Source organism: Petaurus breviceps, unplaced genomic scaffold (genome assembly GCF_028583685.1).
Source record: "Petaurus breviceps papuanus isolate PSGF00001 unplaced genomic scaffold, PetGlider_PUasm1.0 90977, whole genome shotgun sequence".
Lineage (NCBI taxonomy): Eukaryota > Metazoa > Chordata > Mammalia > Diprotodontia > Petauridae > Petaurus > Petaurus breviceps.
Window position 1 is genome coordinate 17,537,542 of NW_027187391.1, and position 19,675 is coordinate 17,557,216.

Sequence of the window (19,675 nt, forward strand, 5' to 3'; positions counted from 1 at the left end):
GTGTAATCAGAACCTTAAAAGCTGTTCACAGTAGCATTCTTCTAGAAGGCTGCTCGTGCATGGTGTTACAGACTCAAACCCAGGTCTTCCTGGTTCTTAAGACAACTCTTTAGCTACTATGCTATCTTGCCTTCAAATGAAGAGTACTGCTTTTAGATCACTGTGTAGCATGAACTCAAGCCTTTTTTTTAAAAAAAATTCCAAATGTTAAAGTATCATATGTGTACTTCATTACACATTTAGAGGGTTTGGTCCTGGGGTACTCCCCAAAATCTATAAACCTCATCAAATAGGAAATAAAGTCATTAAAAACCCTGTTCTGAATCCCATCTACATCGACTTTCAACATGAAAAAAATCATCTAATTGTAACTCTATCCAAAGTCTCTGGTAATGAACCCAGATCTAAGAAATAATGATGGAGCAAAGAAAAAAAAAGAAATAATGATAATGCCAACCCTAGGAAAGGGAAGAAGGTTGTGCTTATTTCCTTCCAAGTGCACAAAGAAAAGAATAACCCTTTTTGTTTTTAGTAGGAATGATATAATGGATGCCAAAGTGGACACGCATGGAAAATGATAATAAAAATATTAATTAGAAGCAGGCCAAAGAATGTTGCTTTCACAAATTGCAGTCAAATTCCTATTCCCTAAATGTACTTTTAGGCATGTTGAAAATCTCACCATTTTATTAGGTCAGATGAACTTGTTTCAATATTAATGGCCTGCAAGAGAAATTAATCTAAAACTTGTCTAAGATCTTCCCTAAAGGGATACCACTTGAAGAGTTCATGGAGAGAATTCAATTTTGCTGCACCAATTTTTATTCATATATGTAGGTAAAGCATATTTGTTTTACTTAATACATTTGTTTCCAAAAACCCGACTTGGGATTTAAAGCTCTTTCTATTAGTTGGCAGGGCAAGATACAGGCTGAACACCCTTTAGCTCCAAGGCTTTTGCAAAGTTAATTTCCAGAGCTTTGGCAGTGCCTTTGGTGAACTTCAGTGAGCGGATGCATCCTCTGAAAGGGATATTGATTGTGAGACCAAACTGATTGAGGCCATCTGAAAAACAAAAGGCAAAGGGTTTACTGTCAGAGGAGACTTTGAGTTACCTGGGAATCTTAGCTCAACATTTCATTAGCTCATTAGTTCATTAGCTCAACAATTCAACTCGAAAGTCTAGGTTGGCTAAGGATTTTGATATCAGTGTTTTTAAACTGCAGAAAGAGAACCCCAAGCTTATTTTAAGCTCATGAGACACTTCTTTACTACCCTGACTTTTAAGAAATATCAATTCAAGAATTGAGATTGGTACTGATTAATTTATAGCTGTCAAAAACAACAAAATTTGAATTTTAAAGAAAGGCATGTATTTGCTGAAGAAGACAAGAAGGAATCTAAAAAAGTTAGCCTCCTATAGAGAAACTCTATAAGAGAAACTCCATAAGAGTTTTTATACTATGAGAAAACATTTCTGGGAAATTCAAAGGAATTAAAATGTTTTTTTTTCTTCCAAAAGATGCTTTCTTTATAAAGGAGGAACTCCTGTGAGTGGGCCTAAAATTTGTTTTAACTCCCATTCAGCCTCATCTCTTATTGAATGTGGTAATGAACAGGTAGGGTTCTGCTGTCATTCATGATGTCTTTGATTTTACCTGAGTGACAGAGAGGTGAATACCATTAAAACTCAGAAACATCTATGGAGATAGAAACTACAGAGGTTCCCAATCTATCCAATATTTCCCCCATTATTAAAATATGGTTGTGATTATTTTGCCTTCGTGTGAGGAGAAAGGTTATATGTAAATGTGGATCTATTTCTCTCATATTGCGATGATGAAAAGCAGTCCTTGGTGTTTTAAAAATTATTACTGTATTTATTACTATCATATGCACTTGGCTTATTTTGAACTAACTTGGTCAATCCTGTTTATGGGCACTTTACATAATTCTCTGTGGTTCATATGCTGTTTTTAATGTGCTGGCTAGGGCTTTTAAATGCAGATTTTTTGCTAAGGCTTCTTTGTAATATAAATATGAGCTCTTTAACAACCTAAGGGGAAAGTGAGTTATCTTTAACCCAATGATTTCTAGTACCTCCGGAAGTAATTTCATAACTGATTTTTATGATTCCCCTGGAACGTTAATCAGAAATACAGCAAAGAGAACAACTGCTTGGAACATAATTTAGGTTAGATGTTTCATCTGTTATAAGCCAAATTAATTTCCTATATCCTCAAACTTCCCACCAATGAAACTCAACCCATATGTTTTACGTAAGCATTCACTCATTTAAGTCATTGGGGATTTTATGGAAGGAGTTACAGAATTTAGCCTTTTAAAGCTACTAAGACACATTTTCTGGAGAATCCGATATTAAATTTCAATATTTTCAACATTTTCCAATCCACAAATACATCTGTGTAAGAGTTAGAAGCAATAAATCCGATTTAGTCTTGTCAGACCTTATGACACTTTATAAATGTGAGTTATTGTTGATTGTTGTTATCTAAACTCACCTGGGTATCCTCCAACAAAGACAGGATCATTTGTATCAGCTGAAGTAGATGCTGTGTTTGGACTCTGAGCCTCCACCTGGTTCCCATCCACAGTCAACTCTATTCGGTGTTTGATTTTGTTTGCAGTCACCTTATGCCACTCCCCATCACACAAGGCTCCAGGGACACCAGCATCATAAATAGCAGTAAACCGGCCTGCACCATTGTCCACATGGAACATGAGCTGGGGTTGGGAAGATCAAACAGTTATGAATAGCCTCGTTAGAGTAATGTCATTCCAGTCCTAAATCTGATAAATTAACAGCACTGGCTGATGGAAAAAATAGAGTACAGGGGCCAATGGATGCAAGTAAACACAGTTAAGTAAAATCAAAACAAATTTGACAGGAATTAAATATAAATATGACCAGCATGGCTGACAAATCACCATTTTGCCTCCAAGCATTATGTGTGCATGTGGGTGTGTTTGTGGGAGGGGAGCAATAGTCAAGTTATGCTAAGCTGGCAATAAGAATTCTGTCATTTGAACATTTGAAATCCATTTGGAAGCCAGATAACAAGGATTTAGTAGGCAGGCAACAGTTCTAAAGTACTGAGCCTTTTCTCTCCCTAGACTGGAAAGCACAGATCAAAATATTTTGCTGAAGGGCTTCTCAGATTTCTAAATACTTGCTGGACCTCTTTGAAATGCTTCTAATCTTGGCTTAAAGGTAGTGTGTTCACAGCAATTCACTAATTTGATTCATTAGTGAAAAGGTTCCTAGGATTTTTTCTTTGAGTCTTCTCTTGTCCATGTTTTCAACTTGCTCCCTCTTTTTCCCTCAGACTTCTCATTTTATACATGTGGCTCAAAATGACATAAGGAGTATCATTTCAAGCAGAGATCCTCACTGTAGATGCTCAGGGCCCTTGGCCAGACGACAGCTTAGCTACTGAAAAGCACACTATATAGAGATTTGAAGTATATAGATTTGAAGTTTTTGTCTAAATGATAGAAATGTGTGTTCAATCACATGAGCAGGCCTTGAAAATTCAAGTATTTGAGAGGATTTTTTTTCCCTTTCTGAAGATGGCAAAGAAAGGGATATAATTAAGCTCCCAATGAAAATATACTAGAAAGGTTTAGCAGTAATATTGGATAGGACAGAGGCAACTGGATATGTCTGGAAAACAACAACAAAGATGTATGAAGACAGCATCCTTAGATTACACAGGTTATTGATTTAAAAAATAATTGGGGAGGGGGTGTCTCTAGCTAAAGCTATTTGAACTAGTTATGTTCATCTGGGAGCAGATTAGTCAGTAGTGAATTGGTAAGCATTCTGAGTCTAGCAGAAAGATGCAGTGGATACCATATCTACATTTATATGCTTTCCTATTTTCCAGAGATGGATGGGAACTCAGAGGCCATCTAGTTCAACCCCCACATTTTCCAGATGAGGAAACTGGGGCACAGATCACATAGTAAGGATCAGTGGTGATATTTGAATTCAGGTCCTCTGACTCTACCCCTTTCTTTCCACTGTGCCGGACATTGTAAGCTCCTTGAGAACTGTGCCTAAATCTTTGGTCCCCGCTGAACCCAGTTTAGTGCCTTGCACATAGCATCCCTTAATAAATATTTTAAAATTGGATTCCTCCTCTGCACAACAGGCACTTTTTCTTTATTGTGTTGCTATTTACTGCAACAGGAATTTGTGCCCTTAGGTAGATACTCACAAAATCCTAGAGTTGAAATGACTGAGTCCTACTGAAGCAATATTCCCTCTACCATAATCCTGAGGAGGGATCCTCCAACTTGGCTCAGAGACTCCTAGTAATGGGGGAACCCATTCTCTCTGTCTCTGTCTGTCTGAATCTGTCTCTCTCTGGCAAGGCAATGGGGTTCTGACTTGCCCTGGGTCACACAGCTAGTAAGTGTCAAGTGTCTGAGGCTTGATTGGAACTCAGGTCCTCCTGACTCCAGGGCCAGTGCACTTAGCCACCTAGCTGTCTCTGAACCCACCATCTATTACCCTTGACTATTTTTAAGCATTAGGAAGTTTTAATTATATCTCATCTTAAATCTGGCTGGTTGTAACGTTCAAAGAAAGCATCATTGAAGAGTAATCCCTACCACACATAAAATCATTATGAAATTTCTTCCTGCTTCCTTTCTTCCTTGTATCCCTCTACAGTTAAAATTAGAGACAATCAACTCCTCTCACACATACCTATTGAAGCCAATGAATATTTGTTAAGCATCTACTATGTTCTAGGCACTATGCTAAGCACTAGGGATACAAAAAAAGGCAGACACCCAAACCAAAACCCGACCAAACCAAACTAACCAAAAAAATGACAATAGTTCCTGCCCTCAAGGAAACCTAACAAGGCAGACAATATTGAAAAAACTATATATCTTGTATATATGTTATGGGAATGCAAATCTGAAGATCTTCCCTGCCCCTAGGCCCTTTGATAGGCTTAGGTGACTCTGAGAACCTTCCTTGATTTGAAAATATACCCTGACCCCTAATAGGCTGAATGTGGTCACATGGAGTCTGTGGCTGGAGTCTTGTTTTTAAGGAATGCCCACACCTTGATGCTTTGTGATTGGGCAGTGGGACAAGAGGGCTGTGACATTCTCTGAGCCAGGATATATATATATATATACCCTGAGCCAGCTATATATACCCTGATGTGAGGTTTTGTTTGGGGGCTCACTTTGAGAAGTTGTATGATTTGACCACACGAGATTCTGGGCAGCCATTAAGCCCCCTGCTTTGAAAACCCAGATGGTGGTCCTTCCCTCTCTGGTAACTGACTAGGTATGGATATAATAGACAGATAGCAGGAAGCTTGTCGGCTGAACTGTTTCTCTGTCTGCTTGTAACTTCTACTTGTAACTTGTTTGTATACTCTGAAGTTTAGGGTGCTGACCTTTTTTCCCTGAACTACGTAAATGACATATGTTTGATTAAAGTAAGATTGTTAACCCATTTTGAGTTGTTTTCCTTTAGAAGAGCAGATCTAGGAACCTGTACTAGCAGCCATCCTGGGCATGCTGGGGTGCTTGCTGCTACTATATATGTGTATATACATATAATGTATATATGTATATATGTATATACATACATGTATACCATACACACATATATCTATACAACACACACACATATTGGGGAGAATCTCAGAGAAAAGGCACTAGCATTTAGGGGACTTGGGAAAGGCATCTTGTGGAAGGTAAGATTTTGGTTGAAACTTGAAGAAAGCCAGGGAAGCCAGGAGGCAGAAATGAGGAAGGGCAGCATTCTGAGCATGGACATCTGGTGAAAATGTTTTTAATTACTGAGTCTTGTTGATTCCCCCACAGCAAAATCTCTCACCGTTCTATTCTTTCTGTTATTATAAAAAGGGGTTGGGGTGGGAGGTTTATCACCACCTGCCCAGATTGTAACCCAAGTCTTTCCACTTGCTCTCTCTTCCACCTCCAATCCATTCTTTTTTTTTTTTTTCCTTTTGGAGGGCAATTGGGGTTAAGTAACTTGCCCAAGGTTACACAGCTAGTTTTTTTGTGTGGGTGTTAAGTGTCTGAGGCCAGAACCAAACTCTGGTACTCCTGACTCTGGGGCTGGCGCTTTACTCACTGCGCCACCTAGCCGCCCCTCCAATCCATTCTTGATACCATTGTAAGAAATCTTATGACTAGATCTAATTATGGCATTGCCGTGCTCAGAGAGAACTTCAGTGGCTTCCTATTCCCTCCAAATTCAAGTTTAGACTCCCTTGATTAACAGTCAAGGCCCTATTCAATGTGGTGCTACCTTAGTCTTCTAGACAGATCTCATATCACTCTGCTCCACACATTCTTATACTCTAGTTAAGTGAGGCTGTTCTCTGTCTCCTCAATATGCCCTGTACCCTCTCCTCTTCATGCCTTGCTTCACACTATTCTCTATCCTCAGAAGGAATAAATGAGTGAATAAAAGCATTTATTAAGCAATTACTACATGCAAAGCCATGTCCTAAGAGCTGACAACTCAAGTAAATTTTTTAGAAATACAGTTGTGGCTCACAAGGAGCTCATATTCTAATTGGGGGAAACTATATAAAAGAAAATTCACCTGCAAGTCACATTGATAGTCATGGAATTCCTTCCACGCCCCCTTTTGTCTTTTTAATTAAATTCTCCAAATATTTATTACACAACTACCTGTGTCAGGCACCTTGCTGAGCACTGAGGTTACAAAGACAAAAGGGAACTCTGGTCTTCCTGATTGAGAGCTGGTGCTCTATGTACTGCACCACCTAGCTTTTCTAGCTTTTCACCGTCCCTTCTTTTTGACATTTAAAGCCATTATCCACTTGGCCCATTCATAACTTCCCAATCTTTTTACTCTTTACTCCACTTGTTGTCTTTCTCCCATGCCTGACTGCCTTCCCTCTTTAGCTCTTAGTTGTTCCAACTTCCTTCATGGCCCAGCTCAAATCTGACCTTCTTTAGGAGGCCTTTCCTACTCTCCTCCATTCCAAATGACTTCTCTGTGAAGTTACCTGTCATCTGTTCTGTATATATTTTGTATGGAGTGTAAATGAGAGGAAAGGGGAGTATGGCTCTTTTTGTTGTTGTTTTTCAGTCACGTCTGACTCTGTGACCACATTTGGCATATTCTTGGCAAAGATACTGGAGTGGTTTGTGACTTGTTAAGTGACTTGCCCAGGGTCACACAGCTAATAAGTATCTGAGGCCATGTTTGAATTTAGGAAGACGAATTTTCCTGAATCCAGTCCTGGCACTCTATCTACTGTGCCACCTAGCTGCCCCAGTTTGGCTCCTATGCAGTTAAATTCCTCCTAAATTCTTTATAGTCTTGTTTAAATGCCATCTCCTCCATGAAGACTTCCCTGATCCCCTTAGTTGATATTTTCCCCCTCGGAGCTCACATAGTCCTTTGACCTCTTTAGTGCACATAACATGTAATATTATATACTATAGTTATTTGTTTCTTATCTCCCCTGACACTATAAGCCCCATGAAGAGTATCTAAACTTTTTACCTTCCCTAATGCCTATCACAGATTTAGAGCTGAGAGCAACCCTAAAGTTAGGCTAACTAGCCTAAACCCTTCATTTTGAAAATGAGGAAATTAAGGCTGAGAAGTTAAATTACTTGTCTACAGGTAATGTAGCCAGTAAATGTCTGAGGGAGAATTTGAACTCAGGACTTCCTGTCTCCAAATCCAACACTATCCATCATGCCAAGTGTGTTATTCAAACTAAGTCACAAAGCCATAGGGGCCTCCCACTTCAGTATGATGATGGACTGTACAACCTTGTCTCTGAATCAAAAATCAGGACACATGGTCTGATAAAAGATTTTTCACAGTGGCCATCAGCTCATTATTACAGTCCATTGACTTTGAGATCAGGGTTATCCAGGATTTCACCTTTACCATTAATCTTGTTTTATGGAGTTCTTTATAATGATATTTGCTGCAATAAGATTTCAGTAGTGTGCTTTTCAGGTGGAACCTACACGTTTTGTATAACTGGTTTGGATTTAACTATATTTTGATTTGAAACCTCTTGAAAGAAGCCTACCCTTCCTTCCTTTTTAGATAGTCATTGGGAGACTGTGGGCTATTTTATGTTGTTCTGTTGTTTCTGTCAGGTCTGACTCTTTGTGACCATAGTTGAGGTTTTCTTGGCAAAGATACTGGAGTGGTTTGCCATTTCCTTTTCCAGCACATTTTTGCAGATGAGGAAAGTGAGGCAAATGGGGTTCGATGACTGCCCCAGGGTTGCACAGCTAGTAAGTAAACTGTCGGCTAGCTCACCCCTTATTTTACATGAATCACTGCTTTTGTACCTTAGCTGAGACAGAGGAAAGAATCACATTCTTCATTTAGCAACACCCTGGGAGATATGATGTATAAATGCTAATCCACACTGTATATAGTAGGTCTATTGGGGGAAGTAAATACATTTAACCTCAAGAGGAATCCGGAAAATGCATACATGTAGGCAGTGAAGTAAGCCAGTAGCCAGGGGAAAGTTTCTACCTATATAGGAAATCTATTTTTATACAATGCAATTAGCTTTGTCTATAAAGAGAACAAAGGTAGAATTTCTGAAGCATTTTCATGACCATCAATACATGCAGGAGTAATCTGGTTGGTGCCATACTCACTTTTTCATCTACCAGTTCAATACCCATGCCATCCATTTTTTGGCTGCTGATTCCTAGGAGAACACCAGTGGTTCTAGCTGTACGGAATTCAAACTCCACAAGAAGGTCCAGTCCTACTTTGTAGGCTCCAACTATAGAAAGAAAAGAAAAAAAAATTCTGAGCACAAAGATGTTCACCTCGACAACTTTGTACATTTCATTTAAAATGTTAATTTATCATAAGAAACAACAAACATTCATTAAATGCCCACTGTGTGTAAAGTTCTGTGTAAAGTAGGTACTGGTCATACAAAGCCTTAAAATGATATGGTCTCTGTCCTCAAGGAACATATACTGTAATAAAGTCATGGCATGTACATGCAAAAAGGTATGATACACTATAGGATGTGAGAGAGACAAATGAGAATTACAAAGTGTTTTCAGATAATTTGGGGAGAAAATATGTTTAACTAGAGTGTATAGGAAAGGCTTCATGGAAGAAGTGGTAACGAAAGGAAAGAGAATTTGTTCTAGCAGGCAGCAAAAGAAGAGAGAGTATATCACAGTTATGTGAGATGTTCCCTGGAAACACCCAGAAAAAAGAATACAGGATAAAACTGGGGAATAGCTTTTCCTTCACTTTGACTTGTAAGATGAGAGAGACAGAAGAGTTTATATGTGAGTTTGTAGGTATAATGGGAATTTGAAGATCTTCCCTGCCCCTTAATAGACCTAGGGGGGAATGTGAAGACCTTCCCTACTTTGAAAGTAAACTCTGCCCCCTAATAGACTGAATGTAATCACATGGAGCCTGTGACAGAGGGAATTTGCTGAAGGGTGCAGCAGAGCCCACAGGAAGCTGGGAGTCAGAGCCAGAGAGGCAGTGGGAGAGAGAGGAGCTCAGGCAAGGAGAGAGGGAAATTTGTGAGTAAATATTGATCTTGTATTGGTTTGTGGGAAGGCTGAAGGATGGTGTAGCCCTTAGTGTTGTTATGGCTTCTTAATATCTTTGGTACTATGATGAAATCAGCTTACTGGTTTTGGGATTTCGTTTTCTGGTGTCAAAATAAATGCTTTGGTTCTGTCCTCTATATGGAGAGTTTGGTATATTTTGTGATCAAAGGTCATGTGATATTTATAGTCATGGTCTTTATTGTGATTGTGGGCACTATAAATATTACATTGGCGGGTGCTATAGTAGGTAATAGGGAGCCACTGGAGTTCTTTGAATAAAGAGTAACATGGTCTGACTTTTGTTTTAGAAAAAATTCACTTTGGTAGCTGAATGGAAGATGGATTGAGTGGAGAGAGACTCGAGGAAGGGAGATCAAATTAGAGAGATGCTTCAATAATCTAGGCTGAATATATAAAGGAAGCAGGAGAAATGTGTCTACCTTACAAGACAGAGAGGGAGAACAGATCTGATCAGGAATCACACAATCATAAATAGATAAAAAAATGTATAGTCTAAATATACCTCTCCTTGTAAGAATGAATTTGCCTTATAATGAAAAGAATCTCCAAGAATTGGAAATTAATACCACACAGAGAACAATAGAGTGACTTGTAATGGGTATGAGTAGGCTATAATATATGCCAATGAGACATTTCAAAGAGGAAAAGAAAAAGATATCATTGGGGCAATGCGTGGATGATAGCAAACAAAAATGGGCTGAACACAAGGTCTGACAGATGTACTATCTGAGGGCTCTACTGGTGTCCTCATGATGTCAGGAAAGCTGAAGGAAGGCCCCCCAAGGGCATTTCATGAATATCTTGGGGCAAACTTACGGGTAGAAGAAGGGAAAAGGTACACAAGATGGGTAGACTTAGCCAGGTTATGATATGAGTTGGAGAGAGCATTCAAATGGATGAAATCACAGATCTATTTGAGTATTTGAGGATGAGGAGTAGGACAAATACAACTACTATTACTACTATTAATTACCATTACTACAATTACTACTGCTACTATAGCTATTCCTCCTACCATTACTATTCTTACTATAACTACTATTCCTACTACTACCATTATTATTCCTATTATTACTACTCCTACAACTACTATTATATTACCATTCCTACCACAAATACTACTACCATTCCTACTACTACTACTACTATTTCTACTACTACCATTACTGCTGCTACTGCTATGATTACTACCACCATCATTACTACTACCTTGCATTCATATAGCACTTTAAGGTTTGCAAAGTACTTTTACATTTTATCTCATTCAGTTTTCACAACAACCCTATAATGTATGTGCTATTATTTTTCCTTATTTTTACAGATTAAGAAACTGAGATTGTGGAGCGGCCAGGGGGCGCAGTGAGTAAGAGCACTGGCCCCAGAGTCGGGACGACCTGGGATCGAAAACGGCCTCAGACACTTAGCACCCACCCAGAAACAGCTGGCCGTGTAACCTTAAGCAAGTTACTTAACCCCAATTGCTTAGGGCAGCCAGGTGGTGCAGTGAGTAAGGGCGCCTGCCCCAGAGTCAGGATGACCTGGGATCGAATCTGGGCTCAGACACTTAGCACCACCCAGAAACACCTGGCCACGTAACCTTGAGCAAGTTATTTAACCCCAATTGCTTAAAAAAAAAAACTGAGAGTGAAAGTGACTTGCCCAAGGTCACAAAGTTAGTAGGTATCTTAGGCAGGATTTGTACTCACTTCCAGCACTCTATCCACTGTACCACCTATAGCTAATAACTCATGTTTCTATAACCTAGTGATTTTAAGAATGCTTTACTTATAATAAAATTACTCTGTAAGGTCATTATTGCAATTTTCTTATCCCCATTTTACAGAAGTACAAACAGAATCTTAGGGACATTATATCCCACGAGGCTTTAAATGCAGATCTTCTTTCTCCATGTTCAGTGCCTATTCCATCCAACCATACTGCCTCCATTGTTATTGATTTCCAGGCAAGAAAACTCTGTTATGTTCTCCAAGTGTCCTCTTACTGAATTTGTTTGACTTAGTTTTGCTCAGGATCCTCCCATGGATACCTTTCCCTCTCTTCATCCTTCTCTCTAACCCATTCTACCCTCTTCTTTTCATCTCTTGCTCTTTCTTTGGGAACAGTAATCAAATCAATGGTAACATGGCTACCAAAAAGGATGTGACAATTGACTCTACTCATTATTCCAGTGACTCTCTAGACCAAAACTTCCTTCCTGGACCTTTGCCCCTGAATATATGTTATTTCCAATGGTATGCTGCGGGGAGCCTGCTTGTACTTTGTTGACAGCTGGTTGTTAAATTTTCATTGTAAGCAATGACACCTCAGAAATTGGCAAAGGCTACATATCAGATATCAACTTATTGTTTTATTTTCTAGACTTAAGAAAGTGTGGAGAAAATGTTAATAAGTATGATTTAAAATGAAAAGTATTTCATGTGCACATTTTTCCTTGGGACAGCTGGTTAAACATTTACCAGTGTGTTGCTGGCAATGTCCCCCAATTAGAATATAATCTACATACCAGCAGGGACTATCCTATTTGTATCACTAGCACCTGGGTGTACCACCTAGCACAATGACTGGCATAATGTAGGCAGGTAATAAATGCTTGTTCATGCAGTCCTCTTTTATTAGAAGTTGAGCTCTTTGAGGGCAGGGACTAATTTCGCTTTTATTTGTATCTTGAATGTTTAGCACAGTGCATAGCACATAATAAATTCCTGCTGACTGATATTGATTCATTTTGTGTTGTTTAGGATCAGATATGCTTATTTTTATAATTTTTCCAGCCAATCATACACATGTAAATTATTACAATTTCTAGCATAAATCCAGGGTGATAATCTAAGAATTAGGAGACTTTATTCCAACCAGTATGAGATTGCACACACACACACACACACACGCATATATCACATATTTGTACACACACACATATATGTATGATGTTATATGACATACATTTAAATGGTATATATTAATATATCACATATCACATAAATATACTATATATGTTATTCACATGTATGTATAAGTTATATGCATGTATATTTAATATTCAACATTTAAGAATCCATTAGCCTCACCTGCTTTGGCAAAACCTGTTCCATCAAAATATGTTCCTTTTTGAGCATTTACATAACACGTGCCAACATTGAAGCTGGAGGTGGGATTTTCAAGGTCTGCAGGAGCCTCTGTCATTTTAAGATTCTTCATGCAGCCATCAATACTGTAGACAACCTAAATTTCAAAACAAATATTTAAAGTGTTTATAAGCCTTTACCTTCACCAAGAGACATTATTAAGAATGAGGAACTTTTAAAATTATTATTATTATTATTGTTTTGCTTTTTGGAGGGGGGAATGTAGGGCAATTGGGGTTGTGACTTGCCCAAGGTCACATGGCTAGTTTTTTTGTGTGTGTGTTAAGTGTCTGAGGCCACATTTGAACTCAGGTCCTTCTGACTCTAGGGCCAGTGCTCTATTCACTGTGCCACCTAGCTGCCCCGAATGAGGAAATTTTAAAAGGAAATACTTAATATTACTGCTGGAATAACTCTATTAAAGATTGATCTAGTTTAAGCCTCAAGGTTTTAGGGTTAGGTTGAGAGCATTTGGGCAACTGTTACTAAAGCAGTCTGCATCTTGCCTGGAATGTGTAAGAATGTGATTTCTTTGAGGAGAAAGACTCTCTCACTTTTTTATTTGCAGAGTACCATGTACAGTGCCTAGCATGTATATAGTAAGTACTTAATAAATGCTTTTGATTAGTTATGGGTTAATGGTCCTTATTGTAAGCAGTCCCATGAGAGCACTGATTTGTTAAAGATTCACTTATAGGGCCCATATGACTATTATTGGTAATGATCTATTATAGGGTACTTACTGTAAATTACATTAAGAATAAAAGTTTTCCAAATCTTAAAACCTCTTTGCTGTACTTGTGTAACTAAGTAGAACTTTCTAGAAATCATTTATGGTTTAGGCATCTAGACTCTTTTCAAATAACTTTGCCCCATTTGGTTTATGAAAATAATAATTAAAGCCAATGCTTTTTACCACTTTTTTTTTTTTTGCTTTTTGGAGGGGGGAAGGTAGGGCAATTGGGGTTAAGTGACTTGCCCAAGGTCACAAGGCTATTTTTTGTTTTAAATGTCTGAGGTTGGATTTGAACTCAGGTCCTCCTGAATCTAGGGTCGGTGCTCTATTCACTGAAACTCCTAGCCACCCTTTTTCACTGCTTTTCTGAACTGGTTACAAAGATTTTGACTCATTTTTGATGCTGGTCAGAGATAGTGCATCCAACAGATAATAACTTCATTGGAAAGAAACTAGCACTAATGTTTTCAAGGAGAATCCAAAATTTCCCCATACATTTATGGATAAAGTTACTAATTAGCACCTTTCTTTGCATAATAATACCTTATTTTGTATAGTACTGTTACATTTACAAGTAGCTTTTACCCATATCATTCTGTTTAAGCTTCCTCAGAACACTATAAGGAAGGAGGATGATAGAGCTGAAGGGAATGTAGGTACCATCTAATGCTGATGTGCTCTTTTTATAAGTGAAGAAGAGATGATAGCCTGAATCTGGCTAGTAAATATCAGCGTCATAATTTGAACGCCAGACCCACTTTAAATTCAGGTTTTTTTTTTCCTGCACTGCACTACACTGTTACCAACAGAGCAAGTACTAGTGTCTCCATTTTATAGAAAAGAAAACTGAGATTTAGAGCAATTCAGTATTTGCCAAAGGCCACATAGCTAGGAGGTGAATAGGTTTTGTTTTATTTCTAGAACTGTGATTTTATCTGGTTCCAATGGAGATCTGCAACTGTTCCTCAATGTTTCTGCAAATGTTTCTCCTAGAGCACCAAAATGCTAAATGCTGGGGCATCAAGAGATTAAATGTTCTTCCTAGAGTCACAGAGTCAGTAATGTATCAAAGACAGGATCTGAAATCTACTTGTGTACAGGGATATCTATTAATGCAAATGTGAGACAGCATGATGAAGTGGGGAAAAATCCATTAATTGGAATTAGGGGTAGTTGGTTTCTAGTCCCAACTCTTCAAGGAGCTCCCTTTTGTGACCTTGGACCAGTCACTTAACCATTTTAGGCCTCTATTCACCTATAAAATCAAATAATTCCAACTCTAAATTTATGATCTTATATTCAGAAAAGGCCTACTATAAATGCTCCAAAAATTATACCTCTAGAATCTTTTCCTATAGCTTATATAATGATAACAAACATTTACATAGTGCTTACTAGGTATTGGGTACAGTGCTAAGTTCTTTATTAATATTATCTCATTTAATCTTCAAAACAACACTGGGAGGTAGGCGCTATTGTTATCTCCATTTTACTGATAAGGTAACTGAGGCAAACAGAGGTTAAGTGGCTTGGCCAGGTTTACACAGCTAGTAAGTGTCTGCGGTTGGATTTGAATTCAGGTCTTCCTGACTCCAGGCCCAACAATCTATTCTGACATGTGGTTGCTCTTCCTTTGCCATACATAGAGAAATTTTTTTGAATCTCTCTAAAAGACCATTATATCTGATAAATAGGTTTTTTAAAAGTTGAGAAAAGGTCTAATTTACTGCCATAGACCAAAGAAAATTTGATGTCCAGATAACTCTCTGAAAACACAATGATAATTTAAGATCTTACTGGACCAATTCTTCTTGTTGTGTAGTTGATTGGCAGCCCTCCAACATACAGCATCCCCACAACATCCAGGATATCAGCTTTCTTGGGGCTGGTTGTCCTGTTAGAAGCACCATCTACAAGTAAGATTCCTTCTTGCTTGGTTCGGAAGATCTTAATCTATTTTTCAAAAAAATATGTTACATTTAGTAGTCATAATAGCCAAGATTGGACAGATTCCATATGTACAAAGAGATAAGAATCAGGAACTCCTAGTCCTCATGAATTTAAAAATATTTTATAGATCAAGTTTCATTCAGGTTAAAGCACCAGAGCTGAGATTGCTGAGTTTGCATTCCTAACAAGTTTGCACTTATAACAATTGAGATAGAAAACAGGAAGAGGAAACAGCAGTTGTTGAGTTATTTGGGGGGAAAAGGTAGATATTTATCATGAACTCCTATAGACTTCTTGTGCTGATATGGATTTATATGTGCTAAACAACAAAAGCAAAGCCCCGCCTAATGTAAAGTTTAAAAAGTGCATTAGTTCAATTGAGCAAGGGCCAATTAAGTTGGACCAAACCAACATAATTTCATAAATGCTACATTACTCTGTTTAATAAGCCACCTCCTTTCCACAATTAACTAACAGCAGTGCCTCTAAAGCTGTTTGAACATTTCTGTAGCATCTGAGTCAGATGGTTTGATATGAAGCTCAGGGAGGAATATTGCAGATTATTACATTGTGCAAATGAGGTGAATACATTTCTTTGGTAGAGGAAAAGTACAGAGAATGAAGCCAGGTTTTTTTTGTATAAGAATTCTGTTGAATGAATAGAGGAAAAGGATACTATGAGCAAATGAAATATTGGCCTAAGTTTATTTTGCAGTGGTTCTCAAACTTTTTTGCTCATTCCACAGTATTATTCTCTGCCTGTGGAATCATAGCCTCCTATAAGATAGGTGGGAGACTCTCACATAGAATTTGAAAAAAATTAGCAGAGTCAGAGCAAGGTTTAGATCAGGAAATGACTTTAAAATACAAATTCCAGTTTGGAATGAGAGTACCTAACCACCCCCCTCCCCAAATTAAAAAAAATCCTTATTTTATGTCATTATAAAGTCTTTGTTTACCTCTTCATCTCAACAGTCTATTATATTTAAAAGCATCATATTTAACTGGAGAGAATAAGAATTGAATGCTACTTGATGATGACCAGTTGTAAGTCAGTTAAGTATAAAGAATCCATTTCTAATTTCCAGGATGGACTTTACATTTTTATTTGTAAGTTTCTGTGGTTCTCTTGCATAGGATGGATGTCCCATTTAGATACATTAATATGCTAGAATCTGACATCAAGTGATATACTGCACTGAAAGTTAAAAAAATGTTTTTTTTTTTTTGATAATTTGTGGGGCTAGTTGGAAGTGGGGAGGGGTATAGAAGCTTTATGTTTATAGGCTGACACAGGTGTGGAGAAATTTATGAGTCAGCATTTTCTGAGCCTCTCCCAGCAGAGAGATACTCTAACTGTCCTTTCTTTTTCTTTTTAAAAAAATCAGTTAATGTATCAGAAGATTCTATCAACCACAGCAACACAATTCAAGCAAAATCAGGATACTAAGATTGTAAAATATTTTCTGATTGCAAAGTAGTTTCTGTACCTACAATTATAGGGTATAGGGACTGGGCCTTTAGAAGTTGCTCTGAATAGTTTCTTTAGAAACTATAGTCAGTCATAATAGGTTTGGGAAAGTATATATCTATATATGTATATGTATATGTATATATCTATAGCTATGGAGAAACATATCTAAACTTTATTGTAGTCTTGGGGGGTGGGGAAGGGTATGTATATATTTATAGCTATAGAGAAACATATCTAGAAACTATAGTCATCTAAAGCATGTTAAAGGGTTCCATCGTACAGAATAGGCTGCTGAGACTTTATGGTGGGTCAGAAAGTACTTCCCCAGATCCTTCCTGGGAGAGAGCAGCAAACTATTCCCTGAACCTCTCTTACACTTTCCCCAACACCCTCTCCCTTTTCTCCTAATATTTATACCTGGAAGGGTAAAAGGATACCTACTGGAGGAGATCCTCCATGGCTTCAACTAAGCAAGGCATAACCACGTTTCCCTGCCCTGATACCTTGTGCCATTGACCATCATTGATTCTGGTGGCAATCATAGTACTTGTGTTACCGCTCCCGAGATCATAGCTGAAGTAGGCCATGCCATTCTTCAGCTGGACTGTAGCAAAATCAGCATGGTTGATCCGAGCCATGTAAAACATCAAGCCTGATTCGGCTTCAGTTCGTATTTCAAATTCGATTGTGAGGCTGTGAATGTAAGAATTTTCAAAGTCAGGGGAAATGTTGCAAGTTTTGAAGTTATTATTAAAAGATCAGGGTTCAGTTGCTGATTTTCAAAGATCTTTTTTTTTTTTCAGTCAGAGAATGAAGCAAGGATCCCCTTTTCTTTTTTAAAATGATTTAGGGGAGGGTCCTCTTAACAGAGAGATAGGGAACTACAGTAGCAGAATATTTCATACATTGTCAGTCAGGGTCACTGTACTGATTACTTTTCTTAACTTTTTTTTCTGTTACAAAGGAGTTTGTGAGGCAGTTTATATTCTGAAATAACTGTAGCATAAAAGAAATGTATATCAATAAACTTTTTTTTTTTTTTAAAGCAATCGGGGTTAAGTAACTTGCTCAAGGTTACACGGCCAGTTATTTCTGGGTGTGGTGCTGAGTATCTGAGCCCGGATTTGATCCAGGTCATCCCGACACCGGAGCCAGTACTCTTACTCGCTGAGCCACCTGGCCGCCCCTATCAATAAACTTTTAAAAAAAGATAGAAACAATAAAATAAAGTGAGGGCAGGCAGGAAATTACATTATGGAACTCCTACAGATGAGGTAAATTTCCATTATTCCAAGTTGTATTACATAGGCTTTGGGGACCAAGGATTTTGAGGACTTACTATGTCAAAAAATGATGTCTCACAGACCCAGCATATCTAATTCTATACTACTTTGCTCTAAGTTGGGGGGGGGGGAGGAGAAAGTCCTTATGTTTATTTAATTGGTATGAACGGGAATATTCAGTGCTTCCATTGATCACTTGTTTTAAGAACCCAAAAGACTAGAATTAGAAAAAAAAATAATCTTCGCAAAACATTGTAGGGGAACAGCAATGAAAAGTGCTTTCAAACCAGCTTTCAAATACAAACTCAGTAGGGATAGGTGAAGGAAGAGGGACACATAGAGAAGCCCACAATGTCAAAATGGGTAGAGATCTGAGGGCCTAGTGTAAAGCACACTGTATCAGGAAAAGGGGAGGCTCACTTATAGTGTAGTAACCAGTGAGGCCCCATCTGGTAGCTACTTATTTTAACTAATTATTCTTACTAACTATGGAACTAGATAGATAAACTCAGCTGTTAACTAGATAAACTCAGTCGTTTCTAGTTGCAGGAGTGTTAGTGCTGTTAGCACAATCTAAATTTTAGTGCCCTGGGGAAAAGATCCTGTTGCCATGCCTTTATTAGGGCTTGTCTTGTTTTATAATTCTTGTCAGATATCAGAATCAGACATACCTGTTTTTAACTTTGGTGTCATCAAAAGCAATTGCTATATGGCTGTTTCTTGAAAGTCCAAACTGCTTGCTTCCTATCAAGAGAGCTGGTTCTGTATCTGCAGCACAGGGTCCCTATGAAACACCAAGGTAATGGTCAGTGCTGGAACTATGGATCTTGATACTGAATAAAGAGGTTCTTGTTTTCTAATTACTTCAGGAATATGCATTTTGTGTCTCTGATTAGACTCTAAGTGGTATATGGGCAGAGAAAATGTCTTATATTTCTTTTATATCTTTTGACATCATCTAACCCAGTTTTGAGTATCAGTAGATAACTTGATCAATACTTACTGACTGGCAATTGATTTAAAAAAAATATCTTTAAAAGAAAGTGTTGCTTTTAGTGTGGAAGTTCATCTCCTTGGTATAGTAATATACCTATTAATGATGATGCATTATAGTAACACACATTATCAGAAACTTCATTATTTTAGGTAGAAATAACCTATAATACAGGAATATATTCCAGACATAAAATGCTCTCTTGACCGTGCCTGCATGGGGTGGGTTGAGGATGGGGTGCTCAAGGGAGCAGAACCTTGAGAGGTACATAGGGAGAAAGGGGGAACTTGTGGAGTGTGTATTTCTCCTATCTCATCAAAGTAGATGCCAGCAACCCAGTCCTTAGCTAATGTGATATTTTTCCTACTTTCTTAGGATAAATTCATGCTTAGGGACATGACAGCTGCAACTGACCAATGCCTGAGCAGTGCTTACCTATTCCTC

The 19,675-nt window shown here is 38.0% G+C and overlaps 1 protein-coding gene across 1 annotated transcript in view; it reads right to left on the reverse strand.

The window, feature by feature from the left end:
- Positions 1 to 804: 804 nt before the first annotated feature.
- Positions 805 to 19,675, reverse strand: part of LAMA2 (laminin subunit alpha 2) — an 831,335-nt gene continuing 812,464 nt past the window's right edge. Inside the window, exons 57-63 of the mRNA XM_069077437.1 lie at positions 18,909 to 19,021; positions 17,458 to 17,647; positions 15,328 to 15,483; positions 12,738 to 12,891; positions 8,695 to 8,825; positions 2,523 to 2,745; positions 805 to 1,065 (exon numbers count right to left, since the gene is read on the reverse strand). Coding sequence (XP_068933538.1) covers positions 908 to 1,065; positions 2,523 to 2,745; positions 8,695 to 8,825; positions 12,738 to 12,891; positions 15,328 to 15,483; positions 17,458 to 17,647; positions 18,909 to 19,021 — 1,125 coding nt within the window. The 3' untranslated portion in view covers positions 805 to 907. The remainder of the gene's footprint in view (positions 1,066 to 2,522; positions 2,746 to 8,694; positions 8,826 to 12,737; positions 12,892 to 15,327; positions 15,484 to 17,457; positions 17,648 to 18,908; positions 19,022 to 19,675) is intronic.